At 43.1% G+C, this 18,648-nt stretch overlaps 1 protein-coding gene across 1 annotated transcript in view; it reads right to left on the reverse strand.

The window, feature by feature from the left end:
* Window positions 1-10,748, reverse strand: part of ITGAE (integrin subunit alpha E) — a 41,680-nt gene extending 30,932 nt beyond the window's left edge. Inside the window, 8 exon segments of the mRNA XM_039914535.1 lie at window positions 1,619-1,772; window positions 2,240-2,391; window positions 3,907-4,022; window positions 4,948-5,061; window positions 5,797-5,914; window positions 7,041-7,108; window positions 8,571-8,659; window positions 10,643-10,748. Coding sequence (XP_039770469.1) covers window positions 1,619-1,772; window positions 2,240-2,391; window positions 3,907-4,022; window positions 4,948-5,061; window positions 5,797-5,914; window positions 7,041-7,108; window positions 8,571-8,659; window positions 10,643-10,671 — 840 coding nt within the window. The 5' untranslated portion in view covers window positions 10,672-10,748.
* Window positions 10,749-18,648: the final 7,900 nt, after the last annotated feature.

An 18,648-nucleotide genomic window follows, 5' to 3' on the forward strand; every position in this document is an offset into this window, starting at 1 on the left:
AGCGGCAATTATGGGGTCCAAATGCCTGAGTCATGACAACATGCTGGAGTCATAGCTATGGGGTCTGCGCTGGGCCTGGAGAGCCACAGACCACAAGACTGTAAGCTTCTTGAGAGCAGAGAGCATGCCTGCAGGGAGCAATCCTCTCCTCTCCTTCCCTGTTGTATTCTCCCAAGCACTTAACACAGTGCTCATCGATTGATTGCTTAATTACAGGAGGTTTCTAGTGCAACTGGAAATGATTCAGTGATTGATCCCAAAGTGGCACCCCCACTTTGCCACAGATGTTTTTATCTCCTCTGCTGGTCACCCAGCTGAAAGAGGGACTTCAAGCAGTTCCATAATCATTGTGGAGGCAGCAAGCTAGGACTCTGGAATTTGGAAGTGTCACACTCAATGCAGGATGTTTGGTTACTTTAGTTTGAACCTTCTCTGTTGGATAACCCTGGCCCTGAAAGCCACATTGGAAGAGTAGGAATAGACTTAGCCTTCATCTCAGACCTACTGCCTTCTAACCCTTTAAACTCCTCCTATTCAAGTCTCATATTCTAGTTGATGTCACATAAAGAAGAGAAAACCCACTCTGAACAGGTAAAAATTTTTCTGCAAGTTTTTTTATAATTTAATTAGGCAATTGAGATTCTAATACTATCTTTAATAGAGGCCAAACCTGCAAATGGAACATATTGTTGATTTTAACAGCTCTAGGCTGGCCCATTCCTGGGATCCTGGGCTGTTGTGATAAGAAGCTGAATGGCTTAGTGGAAAGAGCACAGGCTTGGGAATCAGAGGATGTGGGTTCTAATCCCGGCTCTGCCACTTATCTGCTGTGTGACTTTGGACAAGCCACTTAACTTCTCTGTGCTTCAGTTACCTCATTTGTAAAATTGAGCCCCACATGGGACAACCTGATTATCTTGTATCTACCCAAGTCCTTAGAACGGTGCTTGGCACAGAGTAAGTGCTTAACAAATACCATAATTATTATTAGTACTTTTAGTTTGGGGAATCTGTAAGTGGGCTAGCCTGGGGGAGTGTAGCTCAGTGAGAGATGTTCAGGAGAAAACAAAATACCGTAGGAGCTTGTTTCTGTATCATGTTATGAGTACAGCTGCTTGCAAAAATGACCAAATTGTAAACTCTTGAGGGCAGGGATCATGAGCTACACAAATTACTATCATTCTAATCAGTTTCTTCATGACAGTTCTCAATCGACAAGAGACTTCACTATTCCAAGTACTGAGTACAAGGCTCTACACAGAGTAGACGGTAAATATTGAGGTTGATGTGTGAAGATCATGAAATTGCTCACAGCATATTCTGGTTTCCTAAAATTCAAATATGAACATTAAAATATAAGATTCTTAATCTTTCTATCAGCTTCATCTTATATTTTATTTTCTCCCATCTGTCCAAGCCACTGAATCTAGATTCTGATGTAGGATAAAATAGGGTTCTGATACATTTTTGAGTTTGACCAAGTTATTTTTCATTAAACAATGATTCACAGTAAAGGATTCCATTTGAAGGAACTTTTGTTTCCCTTTACCCCGGGCTGTGTCAAGCAAATGATGATTTTGCAAATACAGAGACTGAAAGTACAATCCATAGAACTTACCCCAATGGCAAATCGCTCAATTCCCTTCATTTCAGGTAAGTTCATAACAGTGGCTAGATTCTTAGGATCTTGAAATACATCCCCATCGGTCAGCACAATTATAATCTTGGAATTCTGCCTCCTAGAACCTTTCTCTACATTGAAGATTTCTTTACTGATGAAATTTGTTTGAAAGAAAGAAAAGGAAAAAAAGGCTTAGGAGGTTTTGATTATGACCTTTTTCAAATCTTAGACTGAAAAATTGGGCCTTTGACTATGGAAAACCACATTCATTTCCTTTGTTGTTTGCTTGAACCATAAACAGTGTGAAAAAATTCAAGGGGTACATTGGCAAGACTACACTTGATGACTGAAAAATATCTTACTGGCAGTTCTAGTGATCTCCTGAGATAATCGCAGACCTAAGCTATAACTGGCCCTCAATAGAAGGACAAAACTCAGCCCCCCTCTGGGTCTGGCAGGGAGTGAGGAATCCCATGCAGAAATGGGGAAGGGGGTGATTAGGATTCAATTGCAGAAAGAAATCTAATCTGAACATTCTTGCTGTTGTGATGTAGGTACTTTCTTAGAGTACTTGCTTCCGTGGTTTTACATTACTGAGAGGTCCACTGTGTTACTTACAGGACATGGTAGATCGCAGATGCTGTTTTGGTCACATTTCCGACTTGTTTTATGTTCTTAACTTTTTGAAGGGAACTATTAGCATCCCTGCTGGCTAACAGATCAAATTCTGTTTGAATGACAGAACCATACTGCACCACGGCAAACTCACACTGGGGGGAAAAAAATAAAAATAAAGGAAGCATCCATTATTCCCAAGAGCAGTTCAGGGCAAATAAGACATTAACAAGGAACAGGAAATGCTGCAGTTGCTCTTTAGGAAGTTTTTGCAATTCTAGCTGGGCTGAAGGGAACTTTAGATTTGTGCAACAACCTTTCCCATTGTATTTCCATAGTAAATTTCAGACAGAGGGTCCTCTCTCCTGGATGATTCCCAATCCGCTCTGTGTGGGAGGCAGAGAGTTTCAGAGCAACCTCCTTTTAACCCAGCACAATGACTCAAGGAATTTCACACTTGCCAGACTCCTTTCCCCATCCACCTTCCTCTTTCCTCCCCATTGCTTCATTTCAGTTCCTTATGACTCTTTTCTTGAGTTCACACTCCTTACAAACAGACGAAGCTCAACCTGGCCATCCCAGCACCTGTAATCAGCCCCACCCTTTGGCTGCCCCTGCCCTTCATAGCTGAATGTTTGTTTTTTTCCAGCTTGCACTGTCATGGACCCCTGAACAATAATAATAATTGTGGTATTTGTTAAGGGTTTACCATGTGCCAGGCACTGTTTAAGTGCTGGGGTAGAGACAATATATTTGGGTTGGACACAGTCCCTGTCCCACATAGGACTCACAGTCTTAATCCCCATTTTACAGATGAGGGAACTGAGGTACAGAGAAGTTAAGTGATTTGTCCAAGACACAGCAGACAAGTGGCAGAGTCAGGCTTAGAATCCAGGACCTTCCAAGTTATAGGCCCATGCCTTATCCAACATGGAACCAGGTGAGGGAAGGGGCCTGAGAAGATTTTGCTGTTGCCCTAGAACTCTGAAGTCCTTGCAGGCTGGCACAAACTGGAAGGGGCAGGTGAGGACATGGCAGAACAAAGTTAAAGCAAAAATGTCAGATGGTTAGCAGGGTGAGGGGAGCAGAGTTCTGCTTTGGGGTGCAGGGTGGAGAACCAATAAGATGGAGATTTAAAAGAGGTTCAGGAAAGGGCTGGCAAATTAGGTCAAGGGTTGTTGGAGGAGGAGAAGGTGGGAGGGGATAGGAGAAGAGTGGAATGAGTAAAGAAAAGAAAAAGGCTTTAACTGGGCAACAGGCTGGACTTCGTAAAAAAAAATGACTTTTTCCAATATAGTTTCAAAAATCATTTTTATAGTCAGTTCTCTCACAATAAGTATTTTTCCAATGCATTATAACTATATCAGAATTAAGGGGGGGATTTCCACAACATATGTCTGTCTGCGGGGTGTGCAATGTAACGACGGAAAAAATTATTGCATCAGTCAAGGAATGCATGCTAAAATTGTGAGTTTTCCTTAACACTGGAGTCTACAAGGACATAGCCCCCCACACTATCAGAGAACTGATTGCCTTAAATTCAAAATCATCAAAGGCCTGAAAAATTTGTTTTTGGAAGCATCTATCCTTTATAAAATTGTTAGTCTTGTGTGGTCTCTGTAGTGTTAGGTAAATAATGGGCAAGTAAACAAAAGGCAAGAAACGATTACCTCAAAGCACTTTTTATAGAACCGGGTCATTATGTTGAAAATGAAATCCTTGGCCTTTTCAAAGTCTTCAGGGTTAATGCTTCCTGATCCATCCAGGACAATTGCAATCTCAGTCCCTGCAGTTCACAAACACACATACACACAAATAAACAAACAAACAAAAGACCAGGAGATTGGGAAAAGGATTTGGAAGTCCAGGACTCTCAGCAAGGATGAATATCCACTAGCATGGAACCCAGAAAGTCTAACTACATGTTAGGAAAAAGATCAGTGAGATCACTGGAAGTGTTCCTAGCTTGCCTGGCCCAGTCCACCTAAGGGTAGGTGGTTTGGGCTAACCAATCAATCATTCAGTGGTATTTGAGTACTTACTCTGTGTGTGTGTGTGTGTGTGTGCAGAGAACTGTACCAAATGCTAACGATTCTACCAAATTCATTGTAGTGTACTTTCCCAGATGCTTTAGGCAGATGCTCTGCCTAAAGTAAGTGTTCAACAGATACCACTGACTGATTGGGAGAGTACAATATAATACAATAGAGTTTAGCTGGAACCTACTGTTCACAAGGATAACTTCAGTACCTGAGAAATGGCTTTCAATTCCTAGATATAAGCCTTAGCGTCCCCAGATAGGTCTTGGCTTAATGATAACTCCACTCTTTTGCTTTTACTAATCCTACTAATATTTTGATGTCAGTCAAGCTTTCCATCTGATCGTCTGTAAATACCAAATAAGGCATTTCAGTGTTCCACCGAATGGTTACCTCTCAAAACAGAATCCAGGCCAGTTGAATGGAAATGAATTCCACAGCCATGATCCATTGAATAATGTCTGCAAACCCCTTGGTGGAATTCTGGAATTCCAAGATTTACCAAGAATTTATGCCCACCAGTCATGATCTTTCTGCAAAAGATGAACCTATAGCAAGTATATCTCTAGAGGAGCTCTTGGAACTCAGCTGGAACAGAAGCCATTTCTTGGAGAACAGAAGATGACTAATTTTCAACAGCAGGGCCGCCTACCCAAGAACTGTTGTGCTTACCTGTGTCTTCATCCATCTCTTGTTCAAAACCATTATTGTTGTTGTTTTTGTTGTTGTTGTTGTTGCTGTTGCTGTGGTTATGACTTTCACCTTGAGTTTCCTGAACTAGATTATCTTTTTTCAAAAATGAAAGAAGAGAAAACTTTAACAAAGCCAACAATAGGCTCTGTTTATTTGTCAATTGATTTTATAGATCAGAAAGGAGCAATCTCAACTCTAGGCTTAAATCCAATAAGCCAGAGGTGCCTTCCCCTGCCTATTAATTTTCTAATGCCAAACACTGAGGAATATAAAAATTGGAACCTGGAACATCCAAAGGAGTGGAGGAAACTTAGGGGATATCAAACCATGTCACGCTGCTACTCTTAGAGAAGCAGCGTGGCTCAGTGGAAAGAGCTTGGGCTTCGGAGTCAGAGGTCATGGGTTCGAATCCCGGCTCTGCCACTTGTCAGCTGTGTGACTGTGGGCGAGTCACTTCACTTCTCTGTGCCTCAGTTCCCTCATCTGGAAAATGGGGATTAACTGTGAGCCTCACGTGGGACAACCTGATTACCCTGTATCTACCCCAGTGCTTAGAACAGTGCTCTGCACATAGTAAGTGCTTAACAAATACCAACATTATTATTATTTCTTCCCTGGGGTGGAATTTCTGGGGATTGGATTTCTATGGATGACGAGGAAGAGACTTCTAGGTATTGGTGAGGGACAGTGAGGGAGGAGTGCAGCAACCTCTTGCCTCTTCCAGACAGATGGAGGTTACTCTAAATGTCACGGGGCAAATGTCCTTATGCTCTCTGGGATAGTCCAACCCTGTCCTGTTCTAAGTCCTTAATGTTGCCCATCCTATACCGATACTGGAGAAATTGAAGCTGGCCTTCTCCTGTAAGTCTGCGGTGTACAGGATACAGTTGCCATTCAGCTCTTGGGTGAGACTTCTAGGTTTGCGCCATTTTAGCTGGGAACAAAGCTAAGGGAAAGAGGAGGGGAGAGAAATGATAAGCTACAAATCTGGAACTCAGAAACTATTCAGTCAGCAGGAGCCTCCCATGGGGCAAAGAGACCCTGGTTGGGATACTGAACATGGAAAAGGGGAGCTTGGAATGCATTCCTGGTGTTTGTATGAGTTGGCCATCCCTTTGTTTGGCATGTGACTGAGATGTGAAGCCTGCCATGGGTTCCTACTAGCCATTTGTCATTTAAGACAACTGCCTGCTGAGGTTGAGTGTTGAGGAATTGGTATCCCAAAAAGATCCTGCCAGACTGGGGAGATTATTCCTGATACTGGGAATTCCCATTGACTACACAGTACAGATTGGAGGAAGATTGGCAAGTAGCTCCTTCATTCAGGTTGAATAATTCAGGCCCGAAAGTAGATTTTTTTGTTGTTGTTGAGTGTGTGTTCGGGGGGAGAGGGTGGTGAGGGGTTGAATTAAGAGTAACAGTAGAAATAGTAATAGCAGTAGCAGGATTTATTGAGCACCTACTTGGTGCAGTTTATTGTACTAGGTCCTTGGTAAATACAAAATGACAAAGAGACAAATTCCCTTCCCACCAGGAGCTTAGACTCTATCAAGAATTAGCCAGTTTCCCAGAGACATCTTATTATAACCCAACTTTTCCATTATTCCAGAGTAGGACCTTAGCCACCTCTGTCTCTTCTCAGTCCCAGAAATATCTGTTCAGTTTGGCTCCAGTTTCTAGAAGGAATTGGGTGAATTCATGGAGGAGAAGTTCATAATGGAATGTTAGAAGGAAAAGTTAAGGAACTTGGATCCTCTTCCCTCAGTCATGGTGATGAATGTCAAAAAGAACCCCCATCCCACTGTTCTGTCTGTTGCCCCTGCTGGAGATAGATGACTGTATGACTGAATCACTGATCTGATTCAGAATGGCATATCCTATGTTTTCATATTCTTAGATTCCTTTTAATACACAAATGTGGAAAATATGTACATCAATGCATTAAGTATGGTTTCTTCTGCCAAACAAAAGTAAGAATTCTCCTAGGTTATCTGAAATTCCCATTTTGCTTTTTTACAAGTCCTACCCCTTCGAGCTTCTCAGCCAACATCTTAGTCCACCAAAACACTTACCAAGATCTGTTCGGAATTTCGAGCTAAGGTGAGTCCACTCCCTTGAAGACTTCCATCATGGACACGTGCTGAAATGGTGAAAGCTAAATCAATAAGTGGGAAAGGGTGGTTGTCCTGTTGTCTTCCACTTTCTGTGTTCCCTGCAACCAGCTCCCAGCACTTGTTTATTTATTCATTAATTCAGTCAGTCGTATTTATTGAGGGCTTACTGTATGCAGAGCACTGTACTAGCACTTGGGAAAGTATAATAGAGTCATTCTCCTCAATACCTAGAACAGTGCTCTTGAGGCAGGAAGCCTTCAGTAAATGACTGTGGCTGAACATCTGCTGTGTGACCTTGGGTAAGTCATTTAACTTCTTTGGGCCTCCAGTTACCTCATCTATAAAATGGAGATTAAGACTGTGAGCCCTATGTGGTATAGGGGGTGGATCCAATCTGATAATCTTGTATCAATCAATCAATTGTATTTATCAATCAATTGCAGAGCACTGTACTAAGCACTTGTAAGAGTACAATGTAGCAGTATAACAGAAACATTCCTTGCCCACACAAGCTTACAGTCTAGAGGTAGTAGAGGGAATATCTATCACAGTGCTTAGTACAGTGCCTAGCACAGAGTAAGCACTTAACAAATCTCCTTTAAAGAACTTAATTGCCTTGCCCCCTCCAACCTCACCTCGCTACTCGCCTATGGAAACCCAGCCCACACACTTCGTTCCTCTAATGCTAACCTCACAATCTCATCTATCTCACCGACGATACAGTGGCTCAGGCACTGTATTAAGTGCTGGGGTAGATACAAGGTAATCAGGTTGGACTCAGTCCCTATCCCACTTGGGACTTCCAGTCTTAATCCTCATTTTACAAATGAGATTACTGAGACACAGGGAAGTTAAATGATTTGCCCCAGGTCACACAGAAGACAAGAGGCAGAGCCAGGATTAGAACCCAGGTCCTTCTGACGCCAAGGCCCGTGCTCTATCAACTATGCCATTCTATTTGTCTTGATATTGTCTTGCTTTGTTAACTCTGTTGCCAGTTGTTATTTTTAATCTATTGTTACCTTTGTTTTCATCTAATAATAATAACTGTGGAATTTGTTAAGGGCTTGCTATGTGCCAGACATGGATACAAGTAAATCAGGTTGGGCACAGTCCCTGTCTGACATTAGACTTAAATTCTCAATTCCCATTTTACAGATGAAGTAACTGAGGCACAAATAACTAAAAAATGACTTGCCCAAGGTCACATAGCAGATAAATGGCAGAGCCAGGATTAGAACCCAGGTCCTTCTGACTCCCAGGACTGTGCTCTATCCACTAGACCACAGTGTTATCCCCGACTAGTTTGTGAACCCCAAGGGAATTTCATCTGATCTGTTCTTAGCACAGTGCATGTTTAGCACAATGTTTGGCACATAGTAAGCACTTAATAAATGCCATAATTAATTACTTTTCAGGGCCTAATTAGTCAAACACTGCCTTGTTTTCTATATTTTCTCTCCCACCCTGGGACAGAGATCTACTTACAAACAGAGTCACAGATGATCTTATCCCGGATGATAGAACATTTGAAGAGTCTCCCAACTTTGTTTCTTGGAGAACTGGTTATAAGGAGACTAGCAATGAAAAATATAAAAATAAACTGAGTTAGAGATGGCAAACTAAGTCAGATCTCATCTCGCCCCCAGAGAACAGGTTCTTCTCTGTTTCTGGTTTTCAAGGGTCATTGCTACACCCCCAAATGGACCCCAGACCTAAGAGATGATAATTGCTATCCTATTTGGGTTCTCGAACCTATGGAGCGGGAGAAACTGGATGTGGAGGCAAAGAAGAACATGAAACAGTTCACTGGGGAAATGGGTTGACTAACTACTCCTGTAATTAAAATATGTCCATGGTAAAGACTGTGAGATCTTGTTTGGGTGTTGCGGTTACCTAGGTAGATGGTATCTTTGATTGCCAGGGTCACATTCCTGGATGGAAATCCTCTAAAGGAAGTGAGCAAAGGGTTGGGAAAACTGGGAGAAGCAACGCTCAAGCAGAACCACTGTTGCTGTCTGCTGTGCATGAGGGAACCTCTGTTCCTGCTAGCAACCAAGCAGGTCATTTCTATGACAACTGTCTCCCGACCTCTTCCTCTACCACCCACTCTTTCTTCCTCTTCCCCAACTCGGCCGCGCACTCAATTTTGACTAAGTGTCTGTGGGGTTGCACAGCCCCAATTGGGTGCCATAGAGATTATGAAGTTTTGTTTCCATGTGGAGTTTACAATCTAAGTGGAGGGGTACAGGGCTGGATTAAGGCTCCGAAAGGCCCAGGGCAGAGTTCGGGTGGGTCCTCCAAAGCCAAATTTCATCTCCTTCTGTCCTCCCTGAAAACCTGCCTCCTATTCATTCATTCAATTGTACTTATCTAGAATTTACTGTGTGCAGAGCACTGTACTAAGCTCTTGAGAGAGTACAATACAACAATCAACCGACACATTTACTGCCCACAACAAGCTTACAGTCTAGAGGCTGAGATTTCAGTCTAGAGTTTACAGTCCTAGTGTGTGTTTCCCTCTCCCTTGGTTCCACAGCTAATATTCAGCACCTTGGAGGACCCAGCAAAGTTGAGGGTGGAGAGGAGGATATTACAGTCTAGGCGCTGGGGATACTTGGTAGGGATGTGAGCCTCCCTGGCTGTTATGGGGGAACCTCTGGGGACTGTGAGTTCAAGGCAGATGTCTCTTCTGGCCAATGGTAAGAGAGTCCTTGTCCACCGGGGTTGGCAGGACCAAACTTCAAGTGGAGGCAGAGCTAAACAACTGAAAAGAACAGTGCCCAACCTTGGGAGAGTCAGGTAACACCTTTAAAGGTAACCAATTTGTTACACTTCAGCCATCTGGCAAAGCCTTAACTTCTTCAGAACTAAAACTCGAAGAAGGAACAAAAGAATATGTTGATGAGGCAGGGGGATCAACAATAATAACAATAATAATAATAATAATTAATTATGAAGAACTGTGAAATGACTTGCACAGGCATGGTTTAAACTAAATGAGGTGGGCCTGAAAGGGAATAAAAGTAATGTAAATTTGAAATCTGCTCAGTAACACGGACAAGTAGTCTGCCAGGCCTCATCTAGACTCTAACAGTACTCTTCTAGAGTCAGCTGTGCCAGGTTGGCTACCAACAGCCCTCGCAGATGCCAAACACAGACACACACAGCATAGAAAAATGACATCCTATGCAACTCTTTGCGGAAGCCCATCTGCCCCTGACTCACACTGGAGTCGTCACACTCCCCTTTCAGGGCCCCTTAAAAGTGTGAGCCACTTCCGAGCCCCGGAAGTGCTTGGTAAAAATACCATCTCTCTCAAGTCCACAGCCCTCAGAGGTTCTCCCATCACAGCCAGGAAAGCTAGCATCCCTCCCAAGTATCCACAGGGCCTAAATTGTAATATCCTCCTCTCCAGCCTCAACTTTGCTGGGGGCCCCAGGGGGCTGACACCTCAAATGAACAAGGGACAGATTAGTGGAAAACTGGACTGCTCTGCATTAAAATGGACAAAGGGCCACATTAGATTTCTGGGCTTGGGCCAGTTCCACAGCACTTACCAGGCCTCTTGGCTTTTTTCAGAATGCATAAGGACTTCAGACACAAAGTGAGTGGAAGAGGTGATCCACTTTTTGTTGATGTCAATATTGAAACTCCTCAGGGAAATGATTGCTGTAAAAAATGGCAACATTGTTTTTCTGTAAATTAAATATCTGCAAATAGAATATCGAGAAGACATGCATCTTCTGAATTTGAACACCTTCTCATGATCTTTCCATTATCTTCTTTCAGACTTCTATAATTTGGGGATTGTGCTAATATAGTGGTTATATTTCTAATAGGGGAAAAAGAGTGATTTCATCATCATCATAATAATGGTATTTGTTAAGCTTATATTATGTGCCGGCACTATATTAAGAGCTGGGGTGGATACAAGCAAATCAAATAGGATAAAGTCCCAATCCCCATTTTACAGATAAGGTAACTGAGGCACAGAGAAGTGAAATGACTTGCCAAAGGTCACACAGCAGACAAGAGGCAGAGCGGAGATTAGAACCCATGACCTTCTGACTCCTAGACCTGTGCTTTACCCACTACATCTCGCATGCTAAGCTAAACCTAGATTGGGAAAACTGCTTTTTAATGTCCACTTCCATAGGAACCAGGAGTAAATAAAGGGACTTTCCAGTTAGGCTTCTTGACTCGTTTCATGAAAACAGAGTGTTTTAGCAGAAGAGAGCTTCATGACATAGAATTTCCCACAGAAAATATGTTATGTGCATCCCTGCATTCTGAAGTTCCAAAAATAACCAAAGCAATAAACACACATCTTAAAAAGCAATAAAAACAAAAATAATTCCAAGGCCAGGTAGCAATGTAAATATGATCCAATAATAAAAACTTACAAACTGGGTTTTATAATATATACACAAGTAAGCATTTCATTTTCTAAGCATTGCCATGCTCATCTTACTCTTCAAGAAGACACCTGGTACTAACACACTAAAGACCTATCATTAATCTCTTGCCAGTTGGAGAAAAACCAGCTGTAGAATTGGGCTTTTAATTTTTCTATTTGAGGCTGTCAAAGTACTTCAAAGGTTGAGGATGTGGGAAAGGAGCTAGAGTCTGAAAGAGGAAGGTGTCTGGGCCAAATTTTGCACACACTGTCTAGTGCCTCAGTTTCCTCAACTGCAAAATGGAGAATCAATACTTGTTCTCCCTCCTACTTAAACTGTGGGTCTCATTTGGGACAGGAACTGTGTCTGATTTGATTAACCTGTATCTACCTCATTCTTAGAACAGTGCTTGACACATAGAAAGTGCTTAATAATTCATTTTTTAAAAAAGTGCTAAATGAAGAGCATCATAGTGGAGTGGAGTGTAAATATATTTTGGAAACGATAGTGTAATCCTGAATACCCCAGATAATCTGATAGTTGTTCCCATTCTCAAGGTGGGCAAGTGGCTTGTTGTGCACCAGCACAACTCCCTAGAGCATGAGAGGCAGTGTGATCTAGTGGAAAGAATACAGGCCTGGGAATCAAAGAACCTGGGTTCTAGTCCTGGATCCATCACTTGTCTGCTGTGTGACATTGGGCAAATTGCTTTACTTCTCTGTACCTCAGTTACCTCATTTGAAAAATGGATATTGAGACTGTGAGGTTCATATGGGACAGGGATTGGGTCCAACACAATTTGCTTGTATCCACCCCAGTGCTTAGTACAGTGCCTGGCACCTAACAGATACCACAACTATTATTATTATTTTCTGTGCATCACGTATCCTCATCTGTGAAATGGGGATTAACACTGGGAGCCCTATTTGGAACAGGGATTGTGTCCAACTCGATTATGGTGTATCTAACCCAGTACTTAGTACAATGTCTAGCACATAGCGCTTAACAAATACCATAAAAAATAAAGGAGTAGTCAGAGAGACAGGAGGAGAATCAGGAGAGGAAAATGTGAGTGGAGCCAGTGTTAGATAAAATTTCAAGGAGAAGAATGTCGAACGCAGCTGAAAGAATAAGGAGGATTAGGATGGAGTCAAGGCCATTGGATTTGGCAAGAAGAACATCATTAGAATATCAATAGTCATTTTAGAAAGGACAGTTTCCATGGAGTGAAGGGGGCAAAAACCAGATTGGAGGAGCTCAGGGAGAGAATTGGAGGAGTGGAAATGGAAGTAGAGGGTGTAGATAACTTGCTTCAAGGAGTTTGGAGAAAGCAAACCAGACAAAAATTAGCTAAAATGAAAGTGGGCATGTCATAGGCACCACTGGCTCATATGCTGGACATTTGTCTGGTTTTATCCAGGGCAATCTTGTTTCCAGCTGATCTATCATCCCCTATTTAAAACAGCTATGGCCCTAGATGACTTTTTTGTCCAAGATTTTTATTTTTAGTGCTTGGCCACTACACTTGTGATGCTCACTTCTAGATCACAGACCTGGAAGTGAACACAGAAAATCTAGAACAAGGGAGTCATCAGGGGACCCCTTGGAGAAATGATCTAGGTTCAAGTGGACTTCCATTAATATATTTCGCATGACGTCATTATGTTGTGCAAACTGCTTCGCATGTCATCACAGGGGCCTGGGTGTTCAGTCTCCACTGATGTCTTCGTGGTCACCCTAATTGTCCCACTTGCAAGTTGATGCTGCCTCCCTTTCCATTCTGACCGGTTGAATGATTTGTTTATGGCTTGGCAGGAGACAAGGTGGTGTTTGGTGAAGCCTGGTTGCACTTATCTGTACTCCAAAGTCATTTGTCAGGTGACTAGAAGTGAAATGGCAGATAGTCACCAGCAAGAGGTGGACAGGCTTCTTCATACCTCCTGTAGCTTGGCTAGAGAAGCAGCGTGGCTTAGTGAAAAGAGCATGGGTTTGGAAGTCGGAGGTCGTGGGTTCTAATCCCATCTCTGCCATATGTCACCTGTGTGACTTTGGGCAAGTCACTTAACTTCTCTGTGCCTCAGTTACTTCATCTGTAAAATGGAGATTAAGACTGGGAGCCCCATGTGGGACAGCCTGATAATCTTGTATCTACCCCAGTGCTTATAAAAGTGCTTGGCACATAGTAAGCACTTAACGAATACTATTATTATTATTATTACTAAAACTCACTAGGATTTAGGGATGCAGGCAGATGAAGGAGAGGGAAGAGAAGAGAAAGTTCAACGTTAAACATCGGTGTTTAACCGATGAAACAGCAAGGAAATTCATCCAGAGAAATGGGCTGAGGATCAAGCCCAAGGTGAAGGGTGCACAGGAAACACACTCCCTCAAGAAGAGGAACATGAAATCTTTGGAGTCAGTGATCGTGGGGTTGAAGAAGGAGGGCTCTCTGAGCTCTTTCTAAACAACAAGGCAGCATATGAGAGAAAGAGGTAAAGAGAAGAGTCTGTGGTTGCATGTGACAGACTTGAATACTGCAACACCTGTTTCCTCAAGAAAACCACCCCTCTGATATCATGACTGACTGTATGTGAGTTCCTAGAGCAGGGCTGAAGTTTCTAAGCAATCATTGGATTTATTGAACACTTACTTTGTGCAGTACCCGAGGCTAAAAGTTGTGGAAAGTTCATGTTCTATACACTAAAGGCAGCCTGAGTGAACTTAAGTGGCTTCCAATTGTTCCCTGAACCTCCACAAGCACCCTCCCAGTGACTGGGAGTCAGAAGGACCTGGATTCTAATCCCAGCTTTGCCACTTGCCTGCTGTAGTTACCTTGGGCAAATTACTACACTTCTCTGTGCCTCAGTTATCTCATCTGTAAAATGGGGATTGAGACTATGAACCCCAGGTGGGACAGGGATTGTAACCAACCTAATTAGTTTGTGTCTACCCCAGCTCTTAGAACAGTGCTTGACATAGTAAGTGCTTAACAAATACCATTATCATCATCATATTCCTCAGGATGTACATAATATGGGGGAGATGGCGGCTCTTTCCTGAGATCCTGCTAGCCCTTAAACCACCTTTCACCGCCTCACACTCTGCCCCTTCCTGCCCAAATGTGGGGCCGTTGGTGGCCTCCCAACTTCCTGTCACTGCTTGTGGGGGGCACCCAGAGGGTGTACTTTTTCCAGGCCAATCAATCAATCAATTAATCATATTTACTGAGGGATTACTGTGTGCAGAGCACTGTACTAAGCACTTGGGAGAGTACAAAATAACAATATACGGACACATTCCCTTCTCACAGCGAGCTTACAGTCCAGGTGGTTACTTATTTAGCCTGCTTTTCATCTTTTACTAAGGTTTCCTGTGGCTCCAGACCTTGACTTCTGGGAGCTCATTGTAGACAGAGGCCAAAATGTGGGACAGCAAGAAAGAGTCTATTAAATGGAAATTGTCTGGCACATTTTGCTAAGTATGAAAACAAAGTCTGTCTGCAGGCATGGGTTCTCTCTCCAGTGCCATTTGTTGATAAGTAGGACAGCTCTCCAGTCAATTCCACTACTTAATGGCTAATTGGAGAAAACACTGTTGAGGTGGAATTTTAGAATTCTTTAATCAATCAATTGTATTTACTGAGTACCAGTGGAAAGAGCATGGGCTTTGGAGTCAGAGGTCATGAGTTCAAATCCCAGCTCTGCCACTTGTCAGCTGTGTGACTGTGGGCAAGTCACTTAACTTCTCTGTGCCTCAGTTCCTTCATCTGTAAAATGGGGATGAAGACTGTGAGCCCCACGTGGGACAACCTGATTCCCCTGTGTCTACCCCAGCGTTTAGAACAGTGCTCTGCACATAGTAAGCGCTTAACAAATACCAACATTATTACTTACTAAGTGCAGAACACTATACTATGCAAATACAACAGAATTAGCAGACACGTTACCTGCCTGTAACTGGCTTAGAGTCTAGAGGGCTGTAATATGTAATATATAATATGGATAATATAATATTTAATGTTATTGCAGCATAATAATATTATATATACTGTTGTATGAATACATAATATATAATAATATTTAAAGGTGGAGGTGCCCCAAGTGCCTCTGACAAATAACTCTAGCCTTGCACTTGGTCAAGATGACTTAGGCAGCCATTTTCAAGGGTCGGTATAATTACCAGCTTTTTTGTGGAGAGAATCAAAGAAGCAATTTTTTAACAGACTCCACTGATACAGGAAACTAACGGTGGGCATGGCTGATAGGTTATCCCCAGATAGTCCTCACAGTACCATGTAAAGGATAAGCACGTGACAAAATGTGTGCTCTGACCAGCATGAAGCATAATAAATGATGTCATAGCCGCCATATTGCAGAAGCCCATCTGAGGCCATCTGATTCTAGAACATTGTTCCAGGGAGAACCCTGTCCCCCCACTTATCCACAGCCTTTGCCTTTCCCTTCCAAGCCCCTCTGAATGTTGGAACCACTGCCATGCCACGAAACTCAGCAGAAGGTGCTGAGGTGTCGGAAGGAAGGACTATGAAAATTACTTGTTTACTTGTTTTGCTGTCTGTCTCCACCCTTCTAGACTGTAAGCCCATTGTGGGCAGGGATGGTCTCTCTTTATTGCTGAATTGTACTTTCCAAGCACTTAGTACAGTGCTCTGCACACAGTAAGCGCTCGATAAATATGATTGAATGAATGAATGAAAATACCAACCTATAGGTATCTGGTGCCCTATTTGTTCTGTCAGGGGATTGACCAACTAAAAACTGGATGTCAGATCACTCTTCTGACAAGTGACTGAGAAAAATGGCTAATGTCAGGCAAGGAGCTGCTCTTCATGAAGATGGAGGGCTCTGGAAATAATCCTACATTCATCCCTGCAAGGCAAGGTTTGGGCAGGAAACCTGTCGTCAAATTCTGTTATGTTGTACTCTCCCAAGTGCTTAGAAAAGTGTAGTAAGCACTCGATAAATATGATCGATCGATTAACGATTGAGAACTATACTAGTAGGATCTATACACACAGACCTGACCTAATGAGCTATCAGACCTGAATTCTTGGAGAACCACGAACCGAGGACACAAGAGAAGAGGGTCAGTGGCACCCACCATGCTGGAGATTCCATCGCTTCAGAGGTAGCATGTTAAATCCAACAGACACCATGAGTCATTTTTGCCACAAAAACCACACGTCTAAAGAGAATGTAAAAATGCTCACAACTACGGAGCCCTTGAATAAATTTGGTGACACCTGAAAGCAACGAATGTCAGGCTGGGTGGCCTCCTGCAGCCGCCAACATTACGAACCGCTCAAACCGCAGCCCCTCTTCACTGCCAAGGCAAGGCAGGGGGAAACAGACGTCTCCTCACCTACACAAACCCACTGGGTGCAGCTCTACAAAGTGCGGCTCCAGCTCGCTAAATCTTCCGAGCCCTCAAACACCCTACAAGTGGAAAGCAATCCCAATCATTAAGGGTAGTAATGGTATTTACTGAACATCTACTGTATGCAACACAGCACGCTAATCGCTTAGGAAAGTTTGAAAGAAGCAAGATATATTCTCCCTGACTTCAAGTCACTTACGGGCAGACTTTCTTAGGGAGGCTGGAGGAGGAAAGTACTGCTAGAATCTTGCGCCTGGAATCAGGTGTCTTGGGATCTGGGAGAAGGTGTTGGGTTTTGTCCTCTCAACTATTGTAAAGGCTATCACTTACCTATTTTTTACTTGCTTAATCAATCAATCAATGGTGTTTGTTGAGTGCTTGCTATGTACAGAGCACTGTACTAAGCACTTGGGAGAGAACAATGTAACAGAGTATGGCCTAGTGGGTAGAGCATGGGTCTGGAAATCAGAAGGACCTGGACTATAATCCCTGATCGGCCAGTTGTCTGCTGTGTGACCTTGGGCAAGTCACTGTGCCTCTATGCCTCAGTTACCTCATCTGTAAAATAGGGATTAAGACTGTGAGCCCCATGTGGGAAGGATTGTGTCCAACCTGATTAGCCTGTATCTACCCCAGTGTATAGACCAGTGCCTGGCACATACTAAGCACTTAACAAATACCATTAAAAAAACAGAGTTGGTAGACACGTTTCCTGCTCACAATGAACTTACAGTCTCACAATCCCCTCCGTGGATGGCAAAAGTCCAGTGGGCCTTGGACCAGTGGGGGCAGGAGAGGGAAAGGGAGGCCACTAGAGAAGACTTTTCCTCTCAGGGAAAGACACCTAGGAATCTGTAGGGTCCCCTTTCAGCATTTAGAAGATGTAGTTTAGGGAACTCATCTCATCAACCCATCTGCCTATTCCAGTGCAGTAACAAGGCTAGAGTTCTGGGTTCTACCTCAGAAAAACCAAAACCAAATCTAGGCTTGAAAACCAATGCTTGACTATCCCCTATGTCAGGGGCAACTCTTGTATTTAGGTGGGGTGGATTTGCGCATAGTGCTCTTTTGCTGATTGGTGGATGGGCTGCAGAGGAGTCAAGTGCAGTGGGTCTCCTCACCAGCACTGACCACTGTCTTGCAGGCCAGGGACCACCACAAGTCCCATCAGCATATTTAGACCAGGCTACTTGAGAAGCAGGGTGGTCTAGTGGAAAGAACACAAGCCTGGGAACCAGAGGACCTGGATTTGAATCCTTGTTCTACAACCCTGGGCAAATCACTTTATTTCTCTAAGCCTCAGTTTCCTCATCTGTAAGTGGGGACTCATTATCTTTTCTCCCATCTACTTAGATTGAAAACCCCATGTGGGAGAGGGACTGTGCCCAACAAGGTTCTCTTGTACCTTCCCCAGTGCTTACTACAGAGCTCGGCATCTAGAAATCACTTAACAATACCACAATTATGGTATTATTATTCATTCAATCAGTCATATTTATTGAGCACTTACTGTGTGTAAAGCATTGACTGACCCAATTTGCTTGTATCCACCCCAGTGCTTAGTACAATGCCTGGCACATAGTAAGCACTTAACAAATACTACAGTTATTTTTACTAAGCACCTGGGAGAGTACAATATAACAATAAACAGACACATTGCCTGCCCATATTGAGCTTACAGTCTAGAGGAGGAGACAGACCTTAATATAAACAAAAAAAATATAAACAAAAAAAATCACAAGTGCTGTGAGGCTGGGCTGGGCTGGGGTAGT

The sequence above is a fragment of the Ornithorhynchus anatinus genome, chromosome 17 (assembly GCF_004115215.2).
Source record: "Ornithorhynchus anatinus isolate Pmale09 chromosome 17, mOrnAna1.pri.v4, whole genome shotgun sequence".
NCBI lineage: Eukaryota > Metazoa > Chordata > Mammalia > Monotremata > Ornithorhynchidae > Ornithorhynchus > Ornithorhynchus anatinus.